Source organism: Microtus oregoni, unplaced genomic scaffold (assembly GCF_018167655.1).
Source record: "Microtus oregoni isolate MIOR12 unplaced genomic scaffold, Mior012 000046F_ref0000063, whole genome shotgun sequence".
Classification (NCBI taxonomy): domain Eukaryota; kingdom Metazoa; phylum Chordata; class Mammalia; order Rodentia; family Cricetidae; genus Microtus; species Microtus oregoni.
Window position 1 is genome coordinate 15,747,780 of NW_024543220.1, and position 15,737 is coordinate 15,763,516.

The window sequence follows — 15,737 nt, forward strand, 5'->3', positions numbered from 1 at the left end:
TGAATCCCAGCACTAGGGAGGCAGAGGCAGGCGGATCTGTGTGAGTTCGAAGCCAGCCCAGTCTACAAGAGCTAGTTCCAGGACAGGCTCCAAAGCTACAAGGCTTTCAAACCTTGTCTTGAAAAACAACAACAACAACAAAGAATTTGGAATTTGTTGAGAATTGAAGGAGATGTAAGTCATGGTTTGACTATGCAGACAGACAGACAAAGCACCTGAATTTGGATGAGATTTTAACGACACACTTCTACACACAGGGTATGGGTATGTACAGAAGAAATGGGATGTCACAGCTCAAATTACCTTTTAAACTGTGTGATTGGTCAGGTGTGCTGATTCACAGAAACAATCCCAGTAACTATAGGAGGGTCAGGAGTTCAAGGCCAGTGTGGCCTGCATAGTGAGTTCAAGGTCAACCTGGGCTTCAGGAGACCCTTAAAAATGTTTTTGTTGCTTGGCTTGGTGGCGCACACCTTTAATCCCAGCACTCGGGAGGCAGAGGCAGGCGGATCTCTGTGAGTTCGAGACCAGCCTGGTCTACAAGAGCTAGTTCCAGGACAGGCTCCAAAACCACAGAGAAACCCTGTCTCGAAAAACCAAAAAAAAAAAAAAAAAAAAAAGAGAAAAGTTTTTTTTTTTTTAAAGGCAACTTTAATTCTTGGTGAGTCTTGTCTTAGCCTTTCTCTCTCTCTCTCTCTCTCTCTCTCTCTCTTTCTGCCACATGAACAATACTATGGAGAGAAACACTGACAGGAACTGATATCTCTAATCTTACAAAATGTAAAGAAAGAAACACTTGGAAAGGGACGAAGACAACCTGATGTTTGGTGAAGAAGGTATGGGCCATACACACCTAAGGCCAGCATAGGTCCTGTATGCAGAATATGTCGAAATTCTTACAAACCAGTGAGAAAATACAAAATGATAAAAAGTAGCACAAAGAAATAGGGAACACAGTGTGTGGAAATTGCCTCCGTCCCTTTCCATACCCTCAGGCTAACTTTTTAAAGTTAAAAGGCCGTCAGTGCTGGTCGACTGTGGAAGGTGGAACACTGGAGTTAACAGGCATTGGCTGGTAGAAACCTAAATTGCTAGAAACCTGTGGGAAGACTATACGTCAGCATTTAGTGAAGTTGAAGGTAGCACACCCCAGGATGCGCTAGTAAATATTGATCCTAGACAAAGATTATCATACTCTATGTGACAAGAAGATGAAACATGGTTGGGATGAGGGAAAATGACAAGAATTACTTCTTCAACAACAGAAACTAGATAGGTTATCATTTTCTTTTCTTTTTTAAAATATTTATTTATTATGTATACAATATTCTGTCTGTGTGTATGCCTGAAGGCCAGAACAGGGCACCAGACCTCATTATGGATGGTTGTGAGCCACCATGTGGTTGCTGGGACTTGAACTCAGGACCTTTTTTTTTTTTGGTTTTTCGAGACAGGGTTTCTCTGTGGCTTTGGAGCCTGTCCTGGAACTAGCTCTGTAGACCAGGCTGGTCTCAGACTCACAGAGATCCACCTGCCTCTGCCTCCCGAGTGCTGGGATTAAAGGCGTGTGCCACCACCGCCTGGCTAACTCAGGTCCTTTAAAAGAGCAGGCAATGCTCTTAACCCCTGAGCCATCTCTCCAGCCCAGGTTATCATTTTCATAGACTGGAATATGATATATAGGTGAAACAAAATTACCCAGAAAGACATATTCCAAAGTGGATAAACCTCACAAATGTAATAAATGAGCCGAGGCAGTCTCAGTTGGCCTGAGGACCTGCATTTGGATCCCCAGAATCTATGTAAAAAAGCTGGGTTCCGTGACATGTGCTTATCCCCTTAGAGAGACAGGCAGATTCCTGAGCTTGTTGGTTGGCCAGCCTAGGCAAATCTATGAGTTTCAGGTTTAGTGAGATACACCTTTTCAAAAAAACATAAAAGGTGGAGAGGACCGAGGAGAGACACCGGACATCCATCGCTGCCTTTCCATCTGCAGGCAAATGTGCTGACACCCACACTAACAAACATATGAAACACACAAACATACCACACACATACGAAACACCACACACACACACACACACACGCACACACACACACACACACGAAGTAATATTAGTGTGTTGTTGATTGTTTTACTCTTTTGGGTCTTTTCACTTTGGGGGACTTGCCACCCAGTTCCCAAATAAATCACACAGAGGTTTATTATTACTTATAAATGTCCAGCCTTAGCTTGGCTTATTTCTAGCTAGCTTTCTTTAACTTAAAATTATCCCATATACCTTTTGCCTCTGGGCTTTTACCTTTCTCTATTTCTGTATATCTTTTCTTTCCTTCTTATTTCGTATCTGTGTGTGAGACCCTTCTTTTCTTGCTCCTCTGTCTGTCTTCCCAGATTTCTCCTCCTTTTTATTATCTCTGCCTCTATGACTATGATAGATAGTCCCACCTATCCTTTCTCCTGCCTAGCTACTGGTCATTCAGCTTTTTATTAGACCAATCAGGTATTTTAGACAGGCAAGGTAAGACAGCTTCACAGAGTTAACAAAAGTAACAGAAAAGAATGCAACACATTTTTGCATCATTAAAACTAATGTTCCACTGCATAAACAAATATAGCATACCTTAAAATAATAGTCTACAACATTAGTGTAATTGATAGAAAAACACATATAATACAATATGATTTTTAAAAGGTTTAAAATATGCAAAACAAGACTGTATTATTTATAGTCAAACACAATCTAGTTATGGATTCTGGAAGTTCCTGGGAATAAGCAAGTTCAAATCAAGGACAGGATCTTGAAGAGTGGTGGTGGCACACACCTTTAATGCCAGCATTCGGGAGGCAGAAGCAGGAGGATCTCTGTGAGTTTGAGGCCAGCCTGGTCTACAAAGAGAGTTAAGATGTTATACCCGTGTCCGTTGTGCACCACGAGGAAGGAGAGAGACGACACTATGGGTTCAAAGTCTTTATTAAATCACCACATAAGCAGGGTTACAATCAATCAGGGCTGCACGACAAGGGCTCAGGAGCCTTGCTTTTCCTGGCAGCCCAGAGCAGGGACAGACGCGGGGGTTTTATAAGCGCAAAACCATAAACACAGCTGTCAGGTTACAGTTACATTTTCCCCCCAGCAGGATCTAGGGAGTAGAGGCTTTCCTTAAGTGTTCCCTCATTGTCAACCAGCATAGAATGGAAGCCTTTCAGCCAGCCAATCAGATTCATTTGTTCTTTCTGTTGTTAGAAACAGCCATAACGTTCTAGAGAACTAAGGGGCAATAACAGATCATTTCTGTTGTCGAAGGAGGAGGTTAGTCAGCCATTGGAAGGTTCCCAGTTCCCCTAAGGCTTGAGAACCTGAACTTTTGTTTTGCCCTACTGTTAAAATGGAGTCTGAAGTTAAAATGGCAGCGCTTAGGACAAGGTGCTTTTGCCTGCTCCCTTCGCTCTAAGAGGAGGACGAGAAAGACAAGAGTGGGAGATCTCCAGGGAAGTTAAGAGTCACCTGTGCTTCAGTTTAAGGTACACATTAGGCAGATGAATAGTTATTGTATTATTCATTTTTCTCTCTATATGGGTTAATATTGTATGGCACCTTTAAAAACCTGAAAACATAAGTAATACATGTACAAGCAGAGGACATACAGGGATTACGGGGGAGGAGCAATTTAGAGACGGTCCCTATTTACAAAACTATGAATTCCAGTAACTTCCAAAGAGCTCCCCGCACCCCCTCATTTTTGAGATAAGGTGTCATGTATACCAGACTGGTCTGGAACTTGTTATAGCTGAGGAAGACCTTGGACACCTGATTCCCCTGCTCTTTAGTAAACCAATCAGAAGATGCCCTGGCAGAAACACATCTTCACAGTGTACAAAAAGATTATTCCACAACACTTAACCATGTCTGTCAAGACTCTATTGCCAGATAACATCACATTCTTCAGGGGACACATTCAACCCATTCTCAGGGACATGTATCTGTTACTTTACTTTTATATTTTTTTCTATGTAGCCCTGGATGGCCTTGAACTCACAGAGATCCACCTGACTCTGCCTCCCGAGTGCTGAGATCAAAGGCATGAGCCACCATCACCTGGTGAAAATAAATCTTCAAAAAAATAATCACAAACCGGGCAGTGGTGCGCATGCCTTTAATCCCAGCATTCGGGAGACAGAGGCAGGCGGATCTCTGTGAGTTCGAGGCCAGCCTGGTCTACAAGAGCTAGTTCCAGGACAGGCTCCAAAAGCTTGGAAACAAAAAAAAAAAAATACATATATTTTACCAAAATGTTTGGTTACTTAAATTATTATCCCAGCTGCCCAGCTAGCTTAAACCTGAAATAACCACACAGAAACTGTATTAATTAAATAGCGGCTTGGCCCATTAGCTCTAGCTTCTTATTGGTTAATCTCTTACATATTAATTTAACCCATCTCCATTAATTTGTGCATCACCACGAGGTCGTGGCCTACCAGCAAAGTTTTAGCATATCTGTCCATGGCTTCTCTCTGACTCCTCCCTTCTTTCTCCCAGCATACAGCCTAGCTCTCCCCACCTAGTTCTGTTCTTCCCTGCCATAGGCTCAAAGCAGTTCTTTATTCATTAACCAATAAAAGCAACACATAGAAAGAAGGACCTCCCATACCAATAACAGATACTGATAACATTGGTAGTTTTGATGCATTTTACCCTGTGACATCTAAGCATTTTGAGTAATTTGTTTGGACTTTTATTTTTGTCAGCAACATAATAGTTTGCCTACTTGGTGAAGCTTGAAGCCAAACTCATCACGAAGTTCTAGGGTTTTGAAATGCGAATCAAGTTAGAACATTTTGTTTTTCAAATGAGTACACACGGGAGTAGCATGATTTCACAGTTGGGGTTAGTCAACTAGTTAATTATAGCTAAGTAGAACAATTCCAGTACTGAATTTTGGGTTTTCTGGTTACCAGTTCAGTACTTTTGTTTGCTATATTAGTATATGCTACTAAACAGCTGCTGAAAATGGCAAACGTTGGTTAGGTCATTTCCATGTACTATTGGGCTACATGTTTTCTGTATATACCCCTTTGTATGTTCTAAAACATTGAATTCTAAGGTCTGGGGCATTCAATGTCTTATCATATACATGTGTCATAATGGAGGAAGTTTGAGGCAGCTGGTCACATCATGGATTTAGTTGGGAAGCAGAGAGAGAGAGAGAGAGAGAGAGAGAGAGAGAGAGGTAAATGTTGATACTCAGCCCATTTGTCCCTTTGTAGTCTATCCAGTGTGTGCGTGTGTGACGTACTATCACATGCTACATGGTGTTTACTCTCTTACGCCTCAGGAGAGTTCTGTTTACTCGCAGTTTTCCTGTGCCTTGGGCATCCCAGGAGTGCTCTCATTGGCAGTCTTCCATGAACTGAGTTTCCTGCCAAACCTAATGAAGCTATTGTTTGAATCCTGGGGCCTACAAACATAATAGAGCAACATGTATCTTCCAAATAAAAGCTCTGCCTCTGTTTAGCATTATTTCTCTTTTATTAATTATACATTTGCATCTGTCTATATGTAGGCATGAGCAGGTGCCTCTGGAGGCCAGAGAGGGCTTTAGATCCTCCAGAGCTGGAGTTATATAAAACCCCTAATCTGAAGATGGGATCTGAACTCCATCCCCTGCCCTCTCACTCTTAACAGCTGAGCCACCTATCCAGCCCCTAGTATTATTTCTTCACAATGTATTTTCAAAGGAGTAACTACTGGTTAGGGTGTATTTACAACTCTGTAGAATATTCTATTTTGTAATTTGCTTCATAACTGGGTCAGAATATAAAGACATAGGTATGACATAGAAGGATGGCAAGGAGCCAAACCTCACTCAGAAGCTTAATCCATGCCAAAAAAGGATAAGGAAACTCCAACAGGAGAGAGGTGCTTCTGACTCAGAATTCAGTCAATGACAGATTGGAGCACATGATCTCACCAGCTTCTCTGCTACCAAAGGCCTCAGTGGACACTATGGATCAGAAGCAGGTGGGCAGTTTAGGAATCTAGATGACCTGCTCAGCATCTTGTATAAAGAACAGTAAATGAGTTGGTCTCCGTCCCCTGGGAAGTGAGCACGGCTTTCATCTTGCAGTGCTTACTGGGACCTTATTTGTATTGCTGTGGAAATACAGCCTCGCCCTAAGCTGTAGTAATTGGGGCGGCAGGGCTGCGTTCCCAGCACCCCGGCCGCCTGCTCGGCTAGCTTATGCCCCAAAATAATTACACAGACACTGTATTCTTTTAATCACTGCTTGGCCCATTCTCTTCTAGGCTAATTCTCACATATTAATTTAACCCATTTCTAATCATCTGTGTATGGCACCCCAAGGTGTGCTTACCGGGGAGATTCTAGCCTAGTCCATCCTGGGTCGGAGCTTCATCCCAGGAGCGGGGCATGGCGTCTCTCTCTGAGGCGTCTGCTCCCGAGAGAGCTGTGGAGTCTCTGACCTCACTTCCTCTTCCTCCCAGCATTTTGTTCTGTTTACTCCTCCCACCTATCCTCTAACCAATAAAATGGGCCAGGGCAGTGCCTTTATTAGCCAATGACCTTCCTCCATCACTAAGCCTCATCCTCTCTCTTGCTGCCTGGCAGCTCTTCCGGCCCATGCCCTCTGGCTTAATTAAACTGATGTATCTATTACAACAGTTCTCTTGGCTCTTGTTATCTCAGAGGAAAGAATTCAGTCAAGAGAGATCACAGAAGCAGTTTATTTAGCAAAGCAAAGCAAGCGCCACAAAGAGATAGAAGCAGAGTGTCCCAAAGGGGAACGACTGCACAGTGGTCCTCTGTTGCGGACTCGAAGAATATTTTTATATAAATACTTATGAGATGGATGGCGATAGCATAGTCACGGATAAGGTGACTTTCTCCTTTACAAATCCCAGCGGACTGGGTCTCTCCTTTAAGATGATTCTTCCTGGGATGTGCTAGAAAAGCTCTAGATGATGCTTCTAGATGATGCTCCTACGAAGGGGGAGGGGCCAGAACCATGACGTAAATGACATTAAAATAAAGCTATCTTAGTCACCAAGCAAAATTATTTGACAAAAGCAACCTAAGACAGGAAGGGTTTATTTTGGCTTGCAATCCCAGGGGTCACATCAGACATGTGATTGCGGAAGAGGCTTGAACCATCTGGTTACATTGTGTCAGAAGGTGGGAAGAAGCTTGAACCATCTGGTCACATTGTGTCAGAAGGTGGGAAGAAGCTTGAACCATCTGGTTACATTGTGTCAGAAGGTGGGAAGAAGCTTGAACCATCTGGTCACATCGTGTCAGAAGGTGGGAAGTGGACACAAACCATCTGGTCACGTTGTGTCAGAAGGTGGGAAGAAGATTCAACCATCTGGTCACGTTGTGTCAGAAGGTGGGAAGCGGACACAAACCATCTGGTCACGTTGTGTCAGAAGGTGGGAAGTGGACACGAATGCTTATGATCAGCTCAGGTCTCGTGTTCTTCAGTCCAGGACCTGAGCCCACGGAATAGTGTCTCCTACGAGTACAGTGACTCTCCCGCCTCAGTTAACTTAATTACCCAGACAGTGCCTCACAGACTCGGCCGGAGGCTTGTTCACTAAGTGACTGGAAATCCCATCAAGCTGACTCCATTTTGTGGTAAGCCTCTATCTACCTTCAAGTACTTAATGACTGTTCGTTCTAGATTCCAATTTCTGCCTGGAAGGTGAACAGCCCCGACCCTCAGCCAGAAATGTTCAGTCATAGGCATCGGCTTGGTTATGAAGAGGAAATGACAAACTGGGAGGAAGTGTGTCACTGTGGAAGTGGGCTTTGAGGTCTCGTGTATGCTCGTGTATGCCTTGTGTGTGTCTCTGTTTTTGTTTGTTTATTTGGATTTTTTTTTTTTTTTTGGTGGCTTCTGTAACTTGCTTACGAAGACACCCAAAGATTCTTTTGGGTTGCCTCAACCACTTAGTTTGGCCGAACAGACCAGCATTTTTCTTGTTTGCGTGGATATTGAAGGTCCTCTTGAGGTTTCGCCTTTAAAAATCCTTTCCCTGGGCTGGAGAGATGGCTCAGAGGTTAAGAGCACTGGCTGCTCTTCCAGAGGTCATGAATTCAATTCCCAGCAACCACGTGGTGGCTCACAACCATCTGTACTGAGATCTGGCGCCCTCCTCTGGCGTGCGGGCATACATCAAGGCAGAATGTTGTATACATAATAAATAAATAAATCTTTTAAAAAAAAATCCTTTCCCATAGCCAGGTGCGGTGGTGGTCCAGGCCTTTAATCCTGGCATGGGTAAAGGGGGGGGGGGGTGAACAGGGAAGTGGGGGAGGGGGTGAGCAGGAAGGCTACACAGAGAAACAAACAAAAATCTTCCTTGTACCCTTCCTACACGACATACCTGAGATTCGGCTTTAAGGACGTTGTCCTGCTAGCAACAAACAATAAATCCTTAATTAAAATTGGATTAAGTCTGTGGTCTTTGTCCTAGGGGTCTCAAACTCCACACCTCCATCACATCGGTTTTCTTCAGTCTTCCCAGCCTATCGCCAATCAGTCACAGAGCAAACTAACGCGGCGAAGTAATTCAGTTCCTCAAATGGAACAGTAAGCAATTTCAGGAAAAGTAAAATTCTTCGAAAACATTGCTAGCAATTTACGTAGTTATAGTCCTATGCTGCTCCCCTCAAAGGTTTCCTTAGAACGCGCTCAAGTTACTGGCACATGGACACGGAATTCTCACCGTGTTTGATAAAACGAGTATAAGGGGTCAGGGTCCCCAACCTCTCAATTGCCATCTCCAGGTTCATGCCCCTTTGTGCTCAGAGCCCCCTAAGCGTGGAGTCACTTCTCGGACTGCATGGGTGAGTTATATGATGGGCAGGCCCTTGCCTTGCTGCACCCTACAGCGCGGCACCCCGCGGGGAGCCGCATCTTGCATGAGCCAGCGCGAGGGGCCTTCATCTAACTTCCCTTGTACTCTTAACGGCTGAGCCTGGGTAGCAGCGGAGTCTGAGCGCAGCTCTATGAGAGCTGCCGCGCTGGGGAGCCGCTTTGCCGGTCTAAGGTTGGAGACTGCCAGCCACCAGTTTGCAGGAAGGCGAGTGAGTGGTAGACGCAAAGCTTGGAGTGGCGGTGTGGCGTCTACCACCTGGGAGGTGTGGGATTCCTGCCCACTCCCGGTGGAGTCGCTGCTACCTGTCAATCCGTCCTCGATGTGCATCTGACTACATCCTGGCCTGTTCCTTTTTTAAAAATTACAGTTAGGGGTTAGGAGTGAAGCACCTGGCAGTAAACGGTTGCGGGGAGAAGATGAAGGAAAGGGCAAGGAGGGACGTGGAAGGAAAAATAAGAGAAGGAAGGAGTGAGGAAGAAAAGATGGAAGGAAGGCAGAGGGGGAGGGACAGAGGAAGGAAGGGACTCAGAGAACAAAAACCAGAGGCCATAGAGATGCCTCAGTAACTAAGAGTACTTGCAGCTTTTGCGAGGACTTGAGTTCTGTTCCCAGCACCCACATCAGGAGCCTATAACTCCAGCTCTGGTGTGTAGGAGCGTGGAGATGGCTCAGCACCCTCTTCCCGCATCCTCAGGCATATGCACATATGTGCACCTGTTCCGGGCACACACATACAGCCATCTCCCCTTCCAGGCTTGTTTTCTATTCCTGAACTTAATCCTATTCTCCCGCAGTCCTAACTTTTCATCACAGAATTCACGAAGGCTGCTGAGCTAACTGTGGCTTTTCTGGCTTCCCTGCATGTGTCCCCCGCAGAATTCACCTTCTGCATAGAACACACCCCTCTCTCTGGCCCTACAGATCCACGTACATCTCATCTTCATTGGAAAACATTTTTACCTGCTGAGTGTTGGTGTTTTGTCTATATGTGTATCTGTGCACTATATGCATGCTGGGTACCCACAGAGGCCAGAGGAGGGCTTCAGATCCTCTCAAACTGGAGTTACAGGTGGTAGCAACCCACCATGTGAGGGCTGGGAATTGATCCAGGTCATCTGGAGGAGGATCCAGCGCACATAACTGCTGAACCATCTCTCCAATCACTTTCTATTGACATTCACCAACCTTGGCTGTATCTAACAGTCTGTCTTGCCGGTTTGTGCTTTTTGCTTCAGAGGGACTCCTTGATTTTAGATGTAGTGGTCAGGTCCAAAAGAAACTGGGACAAATGGCTAACTGGTACCTATTAGCACACCAAAGTGCAGGCCAGCTTCCAGGCTTTCCCAGCATCACAAATACCTTTACAGAGTTCATGCTGGCATTCCGACTCTTCTCACCCCACCCCTACCCTAAATTTCTCCATCTCTTGGGCTTCCCTTCCCTCAGTTTCTCATCCCTATATAACCCTGCCATTTTAGCTATGTACCCTCGTAGCACCCGCTGGGCCTCCTCTGTCTAGGTCCTCCTCTCTTTTGTCTTCCTCTTTGGCTCTCTCCTCCTCCTGGCCATGTTCAGTCTGCTACACTTTCTTTCCTTGCTCTAGCCTCTGGCTGTGCTCTCCCTCATATCTACAATAAAACCTTCCCTCTCAGCCAAACCTTTGGGCAGTTGTTTCTTCACTTTGTACAGTAGCTGCAGCAACCCGACACGCAGAGAACTCACAAAAATCAGGAAAGAAGTAGTGCATTCAGAGGTGGGGCTATAGGAATGGGAACCAGAAGAGGCAGTGGGATGTAGCTAACTATGCATGCAACACACAAGTGTGCAGCTAGCGCCTCCACCAAATTGTGGAGCCTTGTTACTTCCTATTGTTTAATAAAGCATTTCTTATTTTATTTATTTATTTACTTACTTACTTGTTTATAAGACAGGGTCTCATTCATACATTCACTATGCAGACCAGGCTGGCCTCATACTTGTGACAATACTCATCTTTTAGCCCCCTGAATGTTGAGATTACAAGTTTGAGCTAGTTAATGTCTGTGTTTCAGGATATTTGATCACACTGTGAAGCCTGAGATTGTGTTATTTACTGGAAAAACCTGTTTCTAGTTGTGATGTGGCTCAATCCTAGCACACACCTTTAATCCAAGAGTTTTCTGTTTATTGTAAACAGGATTAAATAAAGTCAGCCATAGGTCAAGAGGCAGAGCAAGCAACTAGTTGACCAGAAGGGAACAAGAAAAAAAGACATAGAAACCAAGAGGGAGTCAGGGTGATGGATAGAGAGATGCACAGGAAGTAGAAGGGAGGAACATTCAGTTTGAGGTTTCTTTTGTTTGTTTGAAATGGTGGAAGAGAGAGGGAGCTTTTTTTCAGAGATGTGAACAGAGAGGGAAGGTCAGCTTGGTGCTTTCTCTGCCTCTCTGAGCTAGCAGGCTTTCACCGCAGCATCTGGCTCTCGAGTCTTTCTTGGTAAAACTGAATGGCTGAGATTTAGTTACAAACAACATGCCTGGGTTAATTAACTCTTCTTAAAGCATTCCTCTTAGAATCGGTAAAATGCTGCACCCACATATGAATACTTTTAAGGTTTTTGTACAGTTGTATCATTGTGCAATGCGCTATAGCTTGGTTTTCATGTTTGTTTGTTTATATTTACTTATTTGTTTGCTTGGGACAGGATTTCCCCGTGTGGCCCAAGTTTCAATCCACAGCCTTCCTGCCTCTGTTTTCCATTTACTGGGATTACAGGTGTTCACCAGGTTCTTTTAAAAAATGTAGCAATGTATCTTTTGTTTTTAAGGTCTACTGTACTCATAGCTGTGTCTGGGTGGCTATGTGCACCTGAGTATAGGTGTCCATGGAGCCCAGAGGCATCAGGGCTTCTTTGGATTTGGAACTGGAGCTACAGACAGTTGTGAGCCACATGATACGGGTACTCAGAATTGTACTTGGGTCTTCTGTACAATCAGGAGTGTTCTTGATCTCTAAGACATTTCTTCAGCCTTACAGCAATGTGTCTAAAGACCTTTCCATACCTTTGTGTATCTTTGTCTCATTCCTCTTGTCATTGATGTCTGTATTAAAATTTTATTGAGAGGAGAAAGGGAGCATAATTATGTAACAAGTCCTTTATTAAGGAAAATTGTAATTGTTTCCAAGGTATTTTTCTTCTTCCTTGTTTTTGTTCACACACATATATATACATATATATTAACACCAATATATGATTCATATGGATAGTAAATTAATTTCTATTTGCTGAGATTGCTTTTTCCTTTTCAGTTATACAACTTACTAAAAGTTTCAAGACAGTTTAAAAATACTTATCTGTTTAGTATGTGTGTTTATTTATGTGTGTGTGTGTATGTGTGTGTGTGAGAGAGAGTCTATAGGAGGTGCTAGTGGACTCTAGAAGGCAGTTTTGGATCCCCTGGGACTAGAGTTATAAGTGACATGTGAGTAGACATAGTGGTTAAGCACATGGACTCCTCTTGAAGAGGACTGGGATTTGATTCCCAGCACTCATGTGACTGCTCACAGCCACCTACAACTCCAGTCCTGGGGTTCTGAAGCTCTCATCTGATATCTTCAGACACCAGGGACTCACACAGTGATGAACAAGCATGTAATCAGGGCAAAACACTCAGATACATAAAAGTAACAAAATAAAGTTGGATGGTGGTGGCTCACATCTTTAATCCCAACACTCAGGCAGAGGCAGTCAGATCTCTGAGTTCGAGGCCAGCCTGGTCTACAGAACTTGTTCCAGGACAGCCAGGGCTACACAGAGAAACCCTGTCTTGAAAAAGCCAGAAAAAAAAATCTAGAGTAAAATTAATTAATTGAAAAAGAAAGATCACTATGGTCTCTCTAAGTAATTAGGAAGACCCAAGACAGCTCTGAACGTTTATTGTCGCTAAAACAGGAGGCTGAGACTAGCGTGCTTGCAAGTCTCCCTTTGCCCAGCTCTTAAAGCACACAGATCTCAATTCAATTATCTAAAATTGCCAGGGAATAAACTGCGTTGGGTAATAATGTATTCTGAAAATTTATTGTGTGCTTCCACTTAAAAAACCAGGATCCATTTTGAGATGGAAAATTCATTGAGATTTATTTCATACTGATTTCTTAATGTAGTATGATGATTCAGTTTTAGCTTTCTTTAACAGTGTAAATAATAGTGGCTAATTAAAAGAAACCAGCTAATTTGAGAATAATGGTCCTTTTCTCTCTCATCTTTCTCTTTCTCCTCTTTCCTCTTTTGCTCTCTCTCTGACAAAATTTCGCTATCTAGCCCTGAGATACACACTATGTGGAACAAGCTGGTCTCCAACTTGTAGCAACCCTTTTGCCTCAGCCTTGTGAGTGCTGGGATTAGGAGTGTGTGTTACTGTGCCTGGCCTGGAGAATGACAATCTTCCTCTTCTCCCCTCTTCTTCTCTTGTGGGATTGGGGGTTGATCCGAGGGTCTCATGCCTGCAAGGGAAATGGCCTACAGCTACATCCACAGCCTGAGAGCTCTTTTTTATTTGTTCAGTTTGTGAACAGGGTCTCTCTCTAGAGCCCTGACTGTCCTAAAACTTGTTATATAGATCAGACTGGCCTGGAACTCAGAGAGATACATCCGCCTGCCTCTGTGGCCCCAGTGCCAGGATTAAAGTGTAGGTCACCATTCCTGGTGCCCGGGTTCTTGCTTGTGCTGTTTTGTTTTTCTTTTGGGACTCCTGAAATAGAGTCTATGAAGCCCAGTCTGGCTTTGAATTTACCATCTTACTGCCTCAGCCTGTTGAATGCTAGGATTATAGATGTGTGCCATCATACTAGACCAAATGCCTTAACAGTCATAGCAACTTTTGTTTGGTTTAAGATTGTGTTTTATTTTTGCGTGTGAATGTTTTGCCTACATGTATGTCTGTGCACTGTGCACATGTCTGGTGCTGAGGAGAAGTCTCTCAGATCCCCTGAGACTTGAACTGCAGGCAGTGTGTATCACCACATGGGTGCTAGGCATTGAACCCTTTATCCTATGGGAGAGCAGCCAGTGCTTTTAAACGCCAATCATCTCTCCAGCCCCTGGTTATTTTATTTTAAATTATTTCGTGTTTAATTATGTGTCTGTGTGTACGAGCTTGTGAGTGCGGGAGCTGAAGGAGGCCCGGAGAGAGCACTGAATTCCCTGAATGACAGGCGGTTGTAAACTACTCGGTGTGAATGGTGGGAGCTGAATTTAGGTCCTGGGCAGGAGCTGTATGCACAGACAACCGCTGAGCCAGAGATTCAGTCCCCTGACCGTAACATCCTGGGAACCCAAACTCCAGCTTTTCTGTTATTCACAGAAAGCTCTGTAACCACTGAGCCACACCCCCAGTCCCTACTGATATATTTATATTTGTGATGGGGTCTCATATAGTTCAGGCTGGTGTCATACTCACTATGTAGCTAAGGGTAACCCTGAACTCTTAACCCACCTGCCTCTACCTCCCAGATTACAATCTTGTGCCACCATCCCTGGCTTATAATTTATTTATTTATTTTACTTGGTTATTTTAAAAATCATTATACAAAGCAACAGAATTCATAATGGCATTTTTTTTATACTATCCCAAAGATGTCAGTTTCCTAACACCATAGCAAAATCAAGTGAGCACTTAACCTTGAAAAAACAGTGACCTTAGCTGTCACTAAAAACAATCCCCTCCCTAGGCCTGTAACCTTAGCTGGTTCGTGCTAAAGAAGTGGATGATTTTGCTGTTGTTGTTGTTGTTATTGTTATCTGTCAAGCTTTAAGGGAGGTGTCTAAGTTTACTCTCTGTTTGATAAGCACCATGATCAAAAGGAACTTGGAGAGGAAAGGGTTTATTTTATGTTTTCAGGTCACAGTTCACCACTGAGGGAAGTCAGGGTAGGAATTCAAGCAAAAGCATGGTGAGGACCCTAAGCCAAAGCTGCTTACCAACTTGCTCTCCTGCGTGCTCCCAACCTTCTGGTGAACTATCGACCCAGGCTCCCAGCCCAGGCCCGCCAGCCTAGGGATGGTAACACCTACGGTGGGCAGGGGCCCTCCACTATCAATTAACACCTAGGAAAATATTCTACAGACGGGCCTACAGGCTGATCTGATGTGGGCAATTCCTCAGTTGAGGTTCCATCTTCCCACCCAAAGGGTATCAAATTGACAACCAAGATTAGCCATCACTTGGAGAAATCAAAACACCTAATGGTCAAGTTATCTGCACAAATCTCAGTGAAAATACTTTGTAATTCTAGGTTTTAACGTTGAAGATCTCCACATTGAAAGATGGACGCTGAAGAAGGTGGCGAAGCACCACCTCCTGAAAGCGAAGAGGCTCCTCCTCCTCCTTCTCCTCCTCCTCCTCCGATGGAAGAGGAAGCCCCGCCTCCTCCCTCTGAGGACGACACTGCCCCGCCTCCTCCCGAGGAGCAAGCCCCGCCCTCCGAGGAGGGTGTGGCCCCACCCCCTCCGGAAGAGGATTCGCAGCCGGCTCCTGAAGGAGAGGCCCCGCCCACCCCAGGCACAGACACCACGCCCCCCTCTGTACTGGGCACTGGTCCTTCAGTGACTGACTACAGGAGTCTGATTCCTTCCGACGAGGAGCTAACGCTGACCGACGATGCAGGGTCCAGCCAGAGCAGGGTCCGACCGAGGCTCGCCCCGAGGCCTGTGCAGTCAGTGCTGTCGGATGGGCTTACTCTTTCTCAGTCTTCCCGGCGCTCCTCCAAGTACCGCCGAAGTATGAGTGGCATTCCTAACCTCCAGGAGACCCTCAAAGAGAGACAGGTTTGCTGCTGATAGGGCTTGTGGTGGGAAAG

The 15,737-nt window shown here is 44.7% G+C and overlaps 1 protein-coding gene across 1 annotated transcript in view; it reads left to right on the plus strand.

Annotated features, from left to right (window-relative positions):
- Positions 1 to 241: 241 nt before the first annotated feature.
- Dnah8 (dynein axonemal heavy chain 8) overlaps positions 242 to 15,737 on the plus strand; it is a 240,644-nt gene continuing 225,148 nt past the window's right edge. Inside the window, exons 1-2 of the mRNA XM_041634704.1 lie at positions 242 to 264; positions 15,174 to 15,705. Coding sequence (XP_041490638.1) covers positions 15,205 to 15,705 — 501 coding nt within the window. The 5' untranslated portion in view covers positions 242 to 264; positions 15,174 to 15,204. The remainder of the gene's footprint in view (positions 265 to 15,173; positions 15,706 to 15,737) is intronic.